General features: G+C 35.1%; 2 protein-coding genes across 4 annotated transcripts in view; both read right to left on the bottom strand.

Moving 5' to 3' along the window:
- LOC139974322 (uncharacterized) overlaps positions 1-16,318 on the bottom strand; it is a 41,296-nt gene that overhangs the window by 16,162 nt on the left and 8,816 nt on the right. Inside the window, exon 1 of one of the 3 annotated variants that reach the window (XM_071981352.1) lies at positions 4,277-5,638. The exons of 1 other annotated variant lie outside the window; for it this stretch is intronic. The gene's annotated coding sequence lies outside the window, so the exon portion shown is untranslated. Of the gene's footprint in view, positions 1-4,276; positions 5,639-16,318 lie in introns of those variants that run through there. One more of the 3 variants, XM_071981354.1, reaches the window with a different exon arrangement.
- Positions 5,949-16,318, bottom strand: part of LOC139974321 (uncharacterized) — a 47,010-nt gene continuing 36,640 nt past the window's right edge. Inside the window, exons 3-7 of the mRNA XM_071981349.1 lie at positions 15,475-15,726; positions 10,259-10,312; positions 9,649-9,744; positions 9,020-9,145; positions 5,949-7,557 (exon numbers count right to left, since the gene is read on the bottom strand). Of these exons, the coding sequence (XP_071837450.1) occupies positions 7,396-7,557; positions 9,020-9,145; positions 9,649-9,744; positions 10,259-10,312; positions 15,475-15,726 (690 nt within the window). The 3' untranslated portion in view covers positions 5,949-7,395. The remainder of the gene's footprint in view (positions 7,558-9,019; positions 9,146-9,648; positions 9,745-10,258; positions 10,313-15,474; positions 15,727-16,318) is intronic.

Consider the following 16,318-nt stretch of genomic DNA (forward strand, 5'->3'; position numbering starts at 1 on the left):
CAGATGAATTTCACTGAAGCAGTTGATTGTTGCTTCCAGGAACCCATAAACATTGTTTTAGTAATAGACGTTTGAAGGATTAGTAAGCCTGTTTAGAGTTAAATTAATTGTTCTTATTGCCCAATTGACTGATATTTTACACTTACGATAACAAATCGCATTATTACAAGCCCGTTTTGAACGATGTGTTGTTCTTTTTTAGTGCCAAACAATCAACTCGAATACCGAATTGATATTTCTTGAAAACATAATTTGATTTGCATGTCTTATTATTTGTCTTGTTCTGTATTACCCTACTTCATCAATATTCATCTGAGCGTGGTCATTACATTCTAATTCGTGTGTAGTTATAAATCCTACTTTGCCAGGATCCATGGATACATAAATTATATCAATAATTCTTTAGAATACGCACGTAACATGTCGACCTTTTTTAACAAATAGTAGCAAGTTTCAACAAAAAAATAATAATTACGTTAATATGTTGACAATTTGCAACAAATTGAAAATTTCCTTCTGCCTAGTGAGTAACAAAATCAACAGTTTGATGCAAAATGACTATTTAGCAAATGTTATTACGTTGAAAATTTACTTTAAACATAATAAAGAACATGGTCAATGGTAAATCTCTTAAAAACAAAATTCTGCAACAAAATTATTAATTACGCTCGCATCAAAATGTCATAATTTCAATATTTTGCATAAAAAAGATAATAAATTGCCGCAAGTTGCAGTACGAAAGTTTTATATTTGCCGGCACCTCAACGTTTCCATATACATTTAGCATATGACACTGTCAAACATAACTTCACCTGTTATTTAAAACTGGCCAAGCGCAATGTAATGACGCAGGGACCTTGCCATGTGGACACAGTAGTTCGTAGTATGTATTATTGCATGGCTATTTGCCGCTTAGGAAGGTGGGATTATTGCTTTAATTTTACAATCTTTACAGCTACATATGAGTATGTCTTAGTTTGTGTAACCCTTTTCAATGGGCACAAATCTAATTCAATTAGAATACTTATTAAATTTTATTAACTAGTCGTGTATATTAATTTCGACTACATGGCTTTGCAACATCAAACAAAACTATGATAATATCACATGTTTAATAATTTCAATAAAGCATGTATAGCTTTGTGATATGTGTGGATCATGCCTGTTATATATGTATATGACTCTTCCAAAATCGGACTTTAGTATTCCCAACTGACTTCGAGTTATATAGTATCATGATTGATCCCTAGAGAAAGTAAAATTGTCACAAAACAGGAATAGTATTGTTCGATATAGGCAGGGTTCGGTTTCTTCCTGTAGAAACCTATTTCTTCCGGGGACGTGGGGGAAACTGGAAGAAACCTGTTTCTTCCAGGTTTCTTCCACTTCCTTCCGGAAGAAACTGGAAGAAACTGGAAAAAACTAAGTTTTCATTAACACAACAGTTTGCTACAGTGAGACCTGTGTTAAACTTTAATGCAAATTGATTAACTACACATTTATAGTAGGACACTATTCACTATACCAAAAAAGGATATACATTTTCTTGGAATATATATTTATTTTGGGGGGATCAAATATGAAACTAGGTCCAATCACAGTTGTGTAAAATGACATTTACACAGAACTTATGTAGGAATGTTTACACAACTGTTTATAGTGTAAGATGCTACATGGTGTAGTCCTTTTGAACTAGCCTAGTCAACTTTCCTAGCAGATGGCACTGCCTCATGATACTCAAAAGTTGATATTGATCGAACCAACAACAGGTAGGTTGTAGGGAAGGATTGATTTCATGCTAAACAATAACTTTTTACTTTAACTTTGTTAACAGACTTTATCAGCTGGTTCCATTTTTATTGTTAAGTTGGAATTGCCTCTGTAGCCATTCCAGCCGTGAAGTGATGTGGTTGCAAATTTACCATCATTACAGATATTATTTAGTGTATGAAGGCCTATTATTCATCATCTATTATGATTAGAGATTTACATTATGCATACATGAACAGCAAAGCAACAAGGAAAGCGCCGATTTGTTTTGTGTGCATGGTTGAAGCATTGAGAGGGGGACGGGTTGCGAATATTTTTTGCCCAAACTGAACTGACGCTAAAATCATTTCCTCGATTCTGATTGGTTCTCAGCGAGCCAATAGGTTTCCGTACGTATAGGTTATAAGGCTTTATAGTTCACAAGTCAAAAGACTCAGACATGTCGTCAAATGTTTTTTTTTTTTACACTCAATGGCTGGCACACCCTCGCTCGCCGTCTCCATGGTTACTGCACATTCGACTAGTCCTATCATGATTTATTTACTGAATACATTTTGAATTTATGATTATAAAACTAAAAGTATCGCAACTCCGAATGTACACACACACCTCAAACATATGTACATCAGTTACATGTATACAATTACAAATGCACTGTGTTTTATTGTGTTGTATTCTATACACAGTACAATAGGCTTCAGTACTTGTGTTGTGTATAGCGGAGTTAAGCGAATAAACAAACGATCGAGGACTGCTTATAATGGGCGCAGTAGTTGGGAATAGTTGCTTCATTGTGTTAAGAACACCAGTGGCGTAGGAAGGTACTTTTGAGTGGGGGGGCTGAAGACTGATGGCCGGCCTGGGAGAGGGGTTTAAGGGGAGCGGGTGTCCCCCTCCCCTTTGGAATTATTTGCATTTCCAGGTAGCCTCAGATGCAATTTGGTGCAATATAGCACACTTCAACACCCACTCCATTTTGTAAACTTAATTTTGTATTTTCACCAGGCCTTAGATGCAATTTGGTGCTCCAAATGAGATTTTTTTCTCATTTGGAAATGAAAAAGGGGTTTTCTGACTTGCGAAGCGGGGGGGGGGGGCGGGATGATACTTCCGTCCCTCCACATTTTTCACTGGGGGGCTGGCGCCCCCAGCCCCCCGGTTCCTACGCCCTTGAAGAACACTATATACTTTCGTTCATATATACCTTCCAAAAGTTCTGGAAAGTTGCTAATGTGCATCTTGAATTTGTTCGTGTTGATCATACTAATATCGGCAGAGTATGGAGGGATCCGTGTTGAATACTTACGTATATAACGTGCTCGCTGAGAGCCAATCAGAAACAAGGAAATAATTTCAGTGTCAGTTCAGTTTGAGGAATAAATATTCGCAGACGGGCTACCATTTTGTCCAAAGTGTGATTCCACATTTCCATTGTGCTCTGTGCTCATATTTACAGAATGAGATTAAATGTACGATAAACACATTTGCTACGATTGTATAACATATCTAATTTTAATGCTGAACAGTATTTGCAAATTAAAGTACATAAAACAAATAATTTGAGAAGTAAACGTTGATAACTTCAGCTTTCAGCCATTTTGTGATTTATTTTTATTCTATTACATCGAAGCCCTTGTAGCTAGGCTATCTTCTAAACGTAGGCCGATCGGCACCGTTTTTATCATAGACTGTTCGCTAAAATTAGATTAAAATAATTGATTTACCACAAAAATATGTAACTTAAACGAAAGAAAAATGTCCTTACTTATTTGTAAAAATAGTTTTCTCACCATTTTAGTGGCATGAGTTGATAGTCCTTTTGGTGAAATGATGTAATAAATTAATGTCAATTAAATATCCTATAAGTCTGTTACCTAAATGATGTATTATCTTATATTGGTACCTACAGATTTGTCTTCCCAGTAGTATTGAGCAGCGCCGAACAGTTTACAGTATACTGTATAGTAGAAATGAGCTCATTACGTTGAAATGAATGCTGTTATAATGAATCTTATCATTAATCAATAATTACAATACTTAATAGAAATTAAAAACATGGGCGGTAAACCGAAGAAAAGTGTTCACAAATTGGGTGATATTTTAAAAGTGCACTTACCACACCATTCCAGAGCCCCCAGGGACCATAATAGAAACCCAGTGACCATAACAGGTAAATTCCCACATCCGTAGATTTGTAATTGGGATCTGTCTCTGACATGCACAGTTGGACATTCACAACCTAAAATTTATGAAGTTCTCGAACTAACACAGGTGGACCACTGTGCTTTTGCGGGCGAACTTGAATAGGAAGGTTTTACACAATAAAGTGTTAAATGGTTATTTAAATTCCTACCTAAACTTATACAGTACTTTAAACAGTACTTTACGAATGTGTGAAAACTGCATGAAATTTTTCAAAAACATTAACATTTACACTACCCACCCTTAGTTTTTATACCATGTCTGCAAGAAATCTTAACTGAATCAGAAAAAAAAGACTCCCTACCTTAGAAATTAACAGCGATCTCTGAATTTTACAGCAATTCAAATAAAGACCACGAAGCTGATGACAGTTACAGTGACCAAAGAGATGTAAGTTGCCTACATGTATCAACGTCGTTATTCGTTATACATATATCATGCAAAACATGTACGTGCTCAGTACTGTTTATTCTTGGTGGGCGGTGTTCGATGAACATGTCACTAAGCGTAATGTATATAAATAGAGCAAGGATTTATATTATACTTGCGCAATGTGCCGAGTAATTCATGCAGGGAACTGCAAGACAAGCTCCCTAATTAAAATATGCTGTGAGACCACAACGAGTGTAGACAGTACAGCGAATGTGCTGGCAGTCAGTCCCCAACAAGCGAATTAATGAGCTCACAGAGCAGTTTTCTTGTAGCCCCGCCTCTTAACTATTTTCATTAATACAATACACCCAATTGAAAATGCCATAGTATTGTCAATTTTCAACGAATTACCTTACGGCAAAACACAGCGTTATGGAACATATTTTAGGACTTTATTAGCTCTGCGTGTATATGTCATGATGTGCATTGACTTAGTTCGTGGAAAACGCCCCTCTCAAACAATATAGATTAGTGGTTCCTAACTGGGGTGCATGAACCCCCAAGGGAGCGTGAGTCCATCCCAGGGGGTTCGTGAGACGTTTCTGAAAGTCAAACTAGAGTACTTTTTGTTGAACCAAAATCGGATATACCATATAATTTAGTGATGTTCAAAAGTCGTACCTATGGAAAAACTCTGTTTTTTTTTACAATATTACACTATGAACTTGATCTTTCACGAAGCATTGTTACGCGTATCATAGTATAATAATGACGAAAAGTTGGGGGTTCGTGGACAACTCTGACATCCACAGGGGGTTCATGGGGACCCGTTACGGAACCCCTTGCCTAGAGGTTATTGTACGCACCGCATTGTCATTATAATACTATAGCCCTGATAGAAAGAGCAGAAATTGCTCGTCTTCTTGCAACACATTATGCAAGCTCCGAAGATCCGAAGATGGAGTTTAGGCTAGGAAAAATTACCTTACACTAACCACGACAAAATACCACCCTTACTCCATGGTAAACTGTGGTACCATACCAACATTTGACTGGGCTATATTGAGGCGGTTTACCACAGTTATACCATCGTACCATACCTCATCTTCACTATGGTTTTATCACAAATTTTCCCTATGTGTACTATGGCTTTACTATATATATATATATATATATATATATATATATATATATATATGCTCCCAGAAAAAAATCTTACCCTCATTTTACAGCGGTAAACTACGGTTAATTAGGGTAAAACTATAGTAAAGCCATAGTACACATAGGGAAAATTTGTGATAAAACCATATATATATATATATATATATATATATATATATATATATATATATATATATATATATATATATATATATATATATATATATATATATATATATATTATATATATATATATATATATATATATATATATATATATATATAAATATATATATATATATATATATCACAACATCAACGTGTAATCGTACAAAATACAATTTGGTCATTTGCAAGCAGCGATTTTTTACGTTTTACGACAGTTTCAAATAAAAATGAAATAAATTGAGAGAGTAACGCGAACACATAGTTTAAACAGAAGGTAAATTAATCAAAATATGTTTGTCAGTAAGAAATGAAAAGAAAATGCATGTTTTGTACTTGAAGTTATTATAATTAACAAATGTATCAATTTACGTTTATAATCGGACTTGTCAAAATCCATTAAAAGGATTCTCTGGAGCCAAAGGTAATCAAAAAATCACATAATTACTGAAAATTGTAAGAATATTTAGTCGCAAACCACATCCTCATAGCATCTTGTATCGCAAAGATATTGACTTTTCAAATTTTCTGATATTTTGTAAGTGCATTTGGCAACAGCAGAAAAGATGATGGCAAGAGAGTACTTCAGCCGAAAATGTTTTTCTTTGTAGATTGTCCATCATTATATCCACAGAGGAACATAATATTTCTTCAAAAAGATACAGTTTGTTGAATTTTAACTACAGAGAACTTGGACAGTCAATTATTCCATAAGCATTAACCAGAACAATTGGTGTGAAAGTATGTGTTACTATATATAATTACGCAACGTTTCTATCGAGGGCACTGTCATATTGGTCCTAACAGAGCTGTAGATGCGACTTTAGGATATAACGTGCGTGATCTTTTCTGTTGACATATATCTCTAATGATTTCGTGAAGCGCTTTAGTTAAACTTTTTTGTCTATTTTTCCTTATTCTGAACGCATAGCATGTAATGTGGTTCAGTCTGCAAGTAAAGAACGTACCAAAATATTCTCAGTTATTTTAGAGACTGCAACTTATGAAGTTTTGCAGTACTAGAAAGGACCGATATGACAGCGCCCTCTGTTAATTTAGGGCGTGGCTGAAGATCCCAATTGGTAAGTGTAACTTTTCACTTTAGCCCTTATTGTGTATAGTCGGTTGTTCTGAATGCATGGAATGTACCGGGTCCAATCTTCGAACAAAGAACATGTCAAAATATGTTGTACACACGCTACACGCCTTTCAGAACTCAAAAGTATAAACACTACATGAACACTAAATGGTATCGTCATACCATTAACTTAGTTACACGGTTTGTTATATCTCCCGTCACCGATTTTACAATGATATCACTGTCATTTCCCTGCCTGTGTATCGAATATTTCCTTTCTTTGCTATGAATATTAACATAACATACAGAGCTGCATTTAAAAAAGACAACGGCTTGGAAAAATTGTTGAACCATTCTTTAAAAAACAACTTCGGTCTTATAGGCATTGCCAATATGTTAGTCTGTAGCAATTTGTAAATCGCATCGAAGAATCCGACGTGAACAGGGACACTGATAACAGTTGGTTATGCACAAACCTTCTTCACCCTCCCCTTCCCCTATTTCGAAATGCGGAAAATATTACTTAATATACCGCAGTTTCGTTGTTAATGAGCTAATAATATCAATTTTATGATATTTAAGAAGTAATCATTAGTGTGTTTCTTTCTGTGTAAATGCGGATATTACGCTTGTTTTCCAAATGGTTCTTAGATTTTAGGCTGAGCAACAGCGAACTGGTAGGCCGGAGGGTCATCATTAACACTGCCAACGTTGACTGGAGCTGGTTGCATTGCCATATTTACTACACCTGTATATGGACTTGCTCCATAAGCCTGCCCTGGTGGCATTGCGTGAGGTGGGTAAGTAATCTGTAAGGAAATTAAATTATTAAATTATCATTTAGGGAAACACACCTCAAAGGGAAACACACCCTCAAGAAACCGAGAAAAACAACAACAAACAACAGCCACATCATTGAGTTTCAAAATTTGGGTGTATGAGGTCATCACTATTACACACAGAGTTTGAGATACATGAAACTTTTTAATGACCACTTTTATGTATTATACACTTTAATCATTCATTCAAACAATTCATTCCTATCTGGTATGAAACTTTCATATAATTGGGCATGTATACAATAGCCAAAATATGATGTAATAATTCATCAATGTTATAATTTGCATCACTTTTGCTAAGCTTTAAAAACCAGACACCGGAATAAAGCCGGTAATGAAAACAGCCAGTTTTGATCCATTGGCCTCTATTGTGACCTTACGTGTTTTGCATTAATTAATGTTTTGGTTATTTGACCTCTGACGTTTGGCCATGGACGTCATAAATCACACAAATTTGACCTCTGATTACGTGATCTTTGGCATTATTGCGTTTTAAATGCGCAGAGTCTGATACACCTCATGGTTTGAGGGCTTCAGCAATTTTTTTTATATATTGGTATATAATTATCATGGCCAAAATGGTTATTTGACTTTGACATCTGACCTACAATATGGCATAATAAGTCACATGACACACTACGTCCAATACGGAAGTACATACCTACAGTTTGATGTCTGTCGGGTTTACGGTTAAGGAGAATTGTACGGAACGCTTTTCGCATAAACTTGACGTGAATGTATGTATGTATGTATGTATATGTGATCTTCCCGCAAGCAGGAACTCGCGAAAGAAGCCATGGAGGCTTGTAGACTCGCAAGCTGACCGAAGCCATGTGAATCGTCACAAAATATGCAACATCACGTGAAAAACACAGGGAAATCGCCAGCTTCCTGCTCATCGGTGTTGAGGTTTGGTAGACGTTTACAACAAAATTGCAGCTATAGTATATTTCTTGTATAGTACTCTGGTTTTGATGTCATTTTCATATTTGCAACTGTTATTAGTTCTAACCTTTACACCCCAAAAACCACCGAAACAGATCAAGTACTGCATCATACATGCGGGCTTTCTAATGTTAGGAGTGCAAGACCCAGTGTTACTGACACGTGTATACTTTGCAACGTACACTATTCGAATATGTTACATGAACTCACTGACTAACCTTCTTTATTATGTTGTGTGTACATACTGATGGAGTGACGAATACTCTAAAGAACGGCAGCAAATTTTAAACGGAAAAAAACATCGTTCAGTATTTGAAACAACATAAAATAGCTCATTAAATACTTATACAATCCCGTTGGCCTATACAGACTGATAGTTTGAGCTCTCATGATTGGCATGTTTGTTGTGGCATAAACATGAACTATAGTGCTGCAAGTTTAAGAGAAATCGATTACATGTCGCTTAGCAGTAAGGTTGGAAACTTACCACTTGCTGTTGTGGTACTCCATCTGAGAGAGCAATACACGTGAAACTAGCCCCGATTATGCAAAACAAGAGTTGCAGTCCATACGAAAGGCAACTTATGATGAACAAGACGATTGGACCAACATACTAGTAAAATTGAGAAACGAAAAGGCAAATATGAACTTCTAGGCATGTATCAAACTGCAAACGTTTGTAATATGTAATCAACAGTTTCATCGTAAATCACACGGCGAACATATTTGGTCTTAGTTAACCTTTTTACCATACAAACGCCAGTGTTTGAGTTTAAGCATTAAATTTCACGTAATGCCTTATACATATCAACTTTCAGATGTTTCGTAACGATGCTTCACCATAATTTATGTTAACTTAGCGGAATGTGAACAATAAATACTATTTCTTTGTCATTATTGAACCATATATATCCGACAAATTCTCATGCAAGAATGAACACAACTTTCTCTTTCCTTATAAAACGACCCGATGGCGTCGTGGAGGATCACTTTATACACTACATAGTATTACACATGCAAAATGATCTCAATGACAACCTTTTGTTTAAAACAAAAAGTGATGTTCCTATGTTTTTCATTTTTATAAATTATAAATCTTATTTTATTGGTCCTTACATAGTATCGAAACCATGCAGCATAAGTCGCCTGATAACCACAGCATAACGCACATAGTAGTGTTGCAATTATGGCAAGAACCATAAAGGTTATGACCTGTGAAAAGAAAAATAATATACGCAAAGACAATAATGATATTGTTGATCTTAGACCCGTGTTGACTTTTGCTCTGATAACTAATAATGTTTTAGCCTTGTGTTTGAATGCAAGATACTTACGATTACTCCAAATAAGAAGTTACGAAGGAAACATTAAAATGTTTGCGAGGTAAGCTTTATATCAACTTTCCTAGGTATTTGCTATGGCAAGTGATTATAGAGGTTAGATTGAGTGCTGCCTCCCACAATTGACGTCAATAATGAAATCAGTAAATAAGAGAGTGTTGCTGAATCTTCACATTCATCTTCATTCATTTTATCATGTACCTCTCTATACTGTAATGTGCAACCATGCATATTGTACTATCAGTTGTAGCAATATACAAACAGACACGTCAAGGTATAACACCCACAACATTATTGATGTAACGCTGTCATGTAATTCCAAATGTTCATAAAATTATGACCACATCTGGTAGCTAACAACGTATTGGTCATAGGTGAACACTTACCATGCTTTTCTTTCGTGCACTGGCAAGTCCGAAAGATCCTGTTATTATGGCGAACTTTAAAGAGTGAAAATCATAAGAAACAAAAAAAAGTCAAATGGCAGTTATACTAAATTTTAACAATTGTTGGTCGATATGTAGGTGAAGCAAACCCATACTACCATAACTTCAGCCTCACAGAGCAGCAAAGCCCTACCCGAAACTGTGACACTTGAAAGATATCATCTCCATTATAAGACTGCAAGACTGCAGCAGGTGTTGTTAGGAGACAGTTTTGGCCATCATGTTTACTAAGGTGCATTTGCAGTTAGGGTAGGACATCGACCGTCTCAACTTCTGCCCTTCTATATATATATATATATATATATATATATATCTCCACCTCTCTCTCTCTCTCTCTCCCTCTCTCCCTCTCTCTCTCTCTATATATATATATATATAGGTATATATATATATATATATATATATATATATGTATATATATATATACATATATATATAAATATATATATATATGTATATATATATATATTTATATATATATATATATATATATATACATACATATATCATTGAAAACGTAATGAGAATGAAAATTCAGAACAGTGATAAACTTCCAGCCTCCACCGGGATTCGAGCCCGGGCCTCGAAAGAGATACTTTGAACAGACTTTTGTAAATAAAATGGAGGCAAAGGCAAATGAATATAAATAATTGAAACCGTGATGTTTATATATATATATATATATATATATATATATATATATATATATGTATATATATATATATATATATATATATATAGTAGTATAAGGAGTAGCAGGAATTGAATCTATTTTATAGAGAAGAGTGACGGCATGGTTGTGAAGTCAAAGCGACTTACTGATTTCAGCTGGATTTAGCAGAACTTTTGGAAAAGAAAAGAAAATTTCTGGGAAATCAATACAGCAAAAGTCTGAAAGCCAGATGCGATTCTTACTTTCTTCATAACAATCCAGACGTGCTGCGAGACTCTGCTGCTCATGAAAGTTAGGAGGTGGTTCTTGAAAGGAACGCACTAACAGTAACTCACGATTTTGTTGCCTGCCTTATAATTGTAATTGTTAGGCAATACTGTACACTGTGTAATACTACACTGTAGGCTAGCCTAGTAGGAACGGCCTTTTGCCTGGTATCACACACGGTAACGCTTGGGACTCGGAACTTTAGCCTAACCGCAGCCTAGCCAAAAAGTTAATGTCTTAAGTAAATGGTTGCCATCAGTAGAGTAAATGTATGATCATGTGGCTATTCCCTATGCTAAAATATCTTGCACTAGTTATGAATTAAAAGATTTTCTGAAGTGATCATAGTTGGCACTAAGAATAAAATTAAGAACTGACCAGAAGCTAAATTAATGTAACAGTAGCTCCCGCTTCCTGGAAATCTAGAGTCAACTATAGGGGATAACTTTGGTTTTTGCTACTTTTACCCTACAACTTGACTGTTTTCTTGTTTGTTCAAACATTATGAAGTCTTACAAGTGCTAGATTTTCTTGACATAGTATATACTACTATTTTTTTCAAATTTGATAATATCTTATAAATAACTGGGAATTAAAAGTAACCAAAATTTCACCGCCAAGTCTCTTCCTGTAAAACCATGAAATGCTACTTACTTAGGCCTATGTGAGCATAAGTCAGTTTGTTAAACATGTGCAGCACTGCGAGTCTCGATCAACAGTCCTCAATATACAGATATATGGTTACAGGTGTTGAAGGCTGATGTATCTAGTCATACGATATAAGAGCATGGTATCAGCCACTTCAAATAAAGGGTTTCTCAAATAGGTACCTTGAGCGACATCTCCCTCCTTACTTTATTAGGTCTGCTTGTACTAATCAAACCAAACCTGTGTTGAAAGCCATGTAAAGTCTTGAATTCTAAACCTTTCATATATAAGTGGATACATTATTTGCACAACGTATTAAGACACACTTTCCTAAAACGTTCTCCTTATCATGAGAAAAAAAAAACTGTTAAGTTTATTGGTTCCAGGCGATGAGTCATCCTACACCAGGCACAGTAAACCTTTACTGCGTTCCCTGTCACAGAAAGGGCAAAGACAGCAGACAAGAAGTAGTCATGTGTCGCCAGAGATCATCATTTGTAAGCAAAGCGTCACAAAAGAGATCCGGGCCTTTGTTCATGATAAAGCATTTGCTAAATTTTGTGACTATGTTGTTGTAAAGAGTTTTCTTTTAACAGTCTATGTTATTTAGGCTGAAACTATGTGCGCAATTGTTTCCTAGCTTGAGTGGGGAGTGGAGGGGGTCAGCTGGAAAATGATCTTATTCCTTAATTGATTTCAGCAAAAATATGTACTATGTTTGTCGTGTGACTAAGTAACTTTCAGTATCTTTGAGGCATCAGCATCAGTGATGTGCAGCATTAAACAAATACAGTGATTGATCTTTGATCAAGTTCGTTGTGTATAATTGAGTCTCTGTATCTTTAGCTAACAATGTTAACTTCCATATGTTTTCCCCTTGAGATGCATTCAAGAGATCATAGTGACATAGTGCATTTGAACTCAAGTCACTTCATGCACAGTGTGGGATACTGTGAGATAAGTACATGTGTACTGTATAATACCGTGCGTACTAAACTTATTGTATGGTTTAAGCTGGCAAATAAACTTTGAACTTTACTTTGAAGGGTCTAAATTTAATTGAATGGTTATTAGGTGTGAGAAGGGGTTTACTGGGACATCCAGCCTCAAATAGCAAATACTGCTTGATGGTAGTCATCATCAACCCAGAGGAAGCGGGACAGCCAGACCAGTCTGTGTATCGTCACGGGTAATGTAGGAGCAGGTTTGTGGTAGAGTGTAAAGGCCTAATTATCTTACAGAACTAGTTAAAATGTAAGAAGAGAGAGATTATAACTTAGGCTTTTGCATGGCAGATACTTGGATTTGAAGATTCATGTAATTGTGAAGCAATTCATTGGGCAATACCCCTCCCCACTACTACAAGCGTACTGGTTGCATGTCCCATTATAACTTGATCTGCGTCATATACCAGAGCCATTAAGTTGATTGTAAACTTTGTAATATACGTCTAGGACTAGGGAGGTTTTGTGCTGGCCATCGAGGCATATATTGGTGAAAGGCCCCTCTCTACAATTAAGAAAGTTTGGAAATATGCATGCACAGATTGCAACAACTTTCCTGAAAATACTTTGTTTCCTTCAGCATTCCACAACTTTGAGGTAAAATATCAGTGCCACAATCGCCCCCCCTGGAAAAAAAAACATGCAAAGGTTTCCAAATCAAGGTCACAACTTATAGGAAACGTTTTGTATGGTTAGTAGGCCATACATCAGCCTACATGACCTGGAAATGTTTGACCATTGGGCTTGCCTGTCTCATGGTAACATTACGTTAAAAGATTGGGTAAAACTTTGGACATGGGAATACACCATCCCAAGGAATGAAATCTGAAATGTGTTGTCACGTGGTTCTCAACGTCTTTATTCGTTGAGGAATTGATATATGCGACAGTATTATCATCGGCTTCTGTCGTCATTCGCATGAGTCGACGGAGAAGTTATTAATTTTTATGGTTTGGGACCACTTTCCATGTTTGCAAATATCTCTCAAAAGTAATATGACGGAAAGATGTTTTTATGTTAACAATGTAGCGTATTATTACCAATGTATGTACACTAATAACAATGTAGCGCTACGTACATATAGCACGTTCTCAACGCAGGGAGTACTCAATTCATGCTCAGATACCCGTAGTTGCCCTATCATAACAGAGTTTTCACGAAATTAAAACATTTTCTACTTTATGGTTCTCGTGACTGTTGGTTCGTAATGATATTTATTTTTGAAATATTTTTCACTTTCCTCTGACCGATTCTTTAATAAATTCTTCAAGTTAAATGTGTCATGATTGTGAACTACCTGCCAGTGCTGGGACGTTAATATCAACGCACTGCAGTACTACAGTTATAACAATATTTAAAGAGTTTCAAGAAATACGGCTTTTGATTCTATAAAATGATGTAACCGAAGTTTCATCGATGAGGATTAAATTAATGCTAGATTTAACCCACGTCTGTCCTTCGGCCGTTTGATGAAAATGATAGCATATGGCTTGCCTAGGCTGCTTATAGCTAGTTTATATAGTTAGGTCTTTTTCGTAGTGACTATCTTTTAAGTTAAGTTTCAGTTTCCTTTATTCCAGTATAAATAGCAAATTTAATTTATAACTAAGAGAGTATAACAAGTTATGATACATAAATTACAACAAATGAAAAGCGATTAAAGGCAATATAGAAACCATTGAAAAGGTTAGTAACACAATCGACGGTGTTCAACATGTGAGTCAACTAGGAATAATAAGGAAATATCACTTAAGATCATTCAAATCAAATCATTTAAAATACCGTTTTGAATAAATATAGATGCACTGTATACAAATGAAGTTTTGGAAATTTGAACCATATATTTTGATTTTATTGCCTAATTTTGTAAATTATAGTTAGTTTGTAGACAAAGATATTCCATGCATAACATATCTAATTTTAGCTGAACAGTATACGCAAATTAAAGTACATTAAACAAGTAATATGAGAAGTACAACATTAATAACTTCAGCCTTTGTCATTTTGTGAGTTATCATAATTAAATAACATCGAAGCCCTGATAGTTACAGATTGTCTTGTAAACGAATGTTGATCGGCACTATTTTATCATAGACTGTACGCTAAACTTAGAATGAGATAACAAACAAATGTGTAACTTAAACGAATGGGAACTTCCCTTACATATTTTTTTAAATAGTTTTCTTATCATTTTAGTGGCATTCATTAGTAGTACTTATGGTTAAATGATGTAATAAAATTAATTTATATTTAATACCATATAAGTATGTACCCTAAATGATTGTAATATGAGGATGTTTCATGTTCCATTAAATATTTTTTATTGCTGCCCACAGAATTTTTCTTCCCAGTGGAATTGAACATCGTCGTACAGTTTACAGTAAACAGCGTCGTACAAGTGAACTCAACTAAAACATATTCAACTCATTTCGTTGGGATAAAAGCTGTTATAAAGAATCTTACAATTATCAAAAATTAAAATACTTAATACAAACTAAGAATATTGGCGGTAAACCGAAGAAACGAGTTACTTGAATTAGGTGATATTTTAAAAGTGCACTTACCACACCATTCCAGATTCCCCAGTGACCATAATGCAAACCGTAGGGCCGCAAAACAATTACTAAACAAATGGAGAAAACAATTTGAGCACAGCCACAAGCAATAATTAAGCTTCCCATAACACGGCGAGGTCCTGATCCTTTAAGGTTACCAACATTTTGAGGGACCTGTTGTTGTACCATGACAACGGGTTGATGATTCAAAGGAAAGCCTTGTTGATTGGGTAATTGAGCCATGTTCGTGGTACAACCGTTCTATGTAAAGAAAGATAATCAGTCACTGAATCAAATTTTGAAATATCATGGACATTTAAAAGTCATTTGTCGTACATGTTTAACTTTCCAATGTATTTCTAAACACATCCAATGCAGCTTACGCTTAGTAATACTACAATACTAAACCTTGGGCACAGTTTCCACAAGGATTCGACTGGCCAACGTTCCATGCATGAGAGTTGAGGTTCTCCTTATGCTGACATTCATACTGCAATATATTGTACCGTGTTTCGTATATCTATCTATCTATCTATCTATCTATCTATCTATCTATCTATCTATCTATCTATCTATCTATCTATCTATCTATCTATCTATCTATCTATCTATCTATCTATCTATCTATCTATCTATCTATCTATCTATCTATCTATCTATCTATCTATCTATCTATCTATCTATCTATCTATCTATCTATCTATCTATCTATCTATCTATCTATCTATCTATCTATCTATCTATCTATCTATCTATCTATCTATCTATCTATCTATCTATCTATCTATCTATCTATCTATCTATCTATCTATCTATCTATCTATCTATCTATCTATCTATCTATCTATCTATC

This window comes from Apostichopus japonicus, chromosome 9 (genome assembly GCF_037975245.1).
Source record: "Apostichopus japonicus isolate 1M-3 chromosome 9, ASM3797524v1, whole genome shotgun sequence".
Classification (NCBI taxonomy): Eukaryota; Metazoa; Echinodermata; class Holothuroidea; order Aspidochirotida; family Stichopodidae; genus Apostichopus; species Apostichopus japonicus.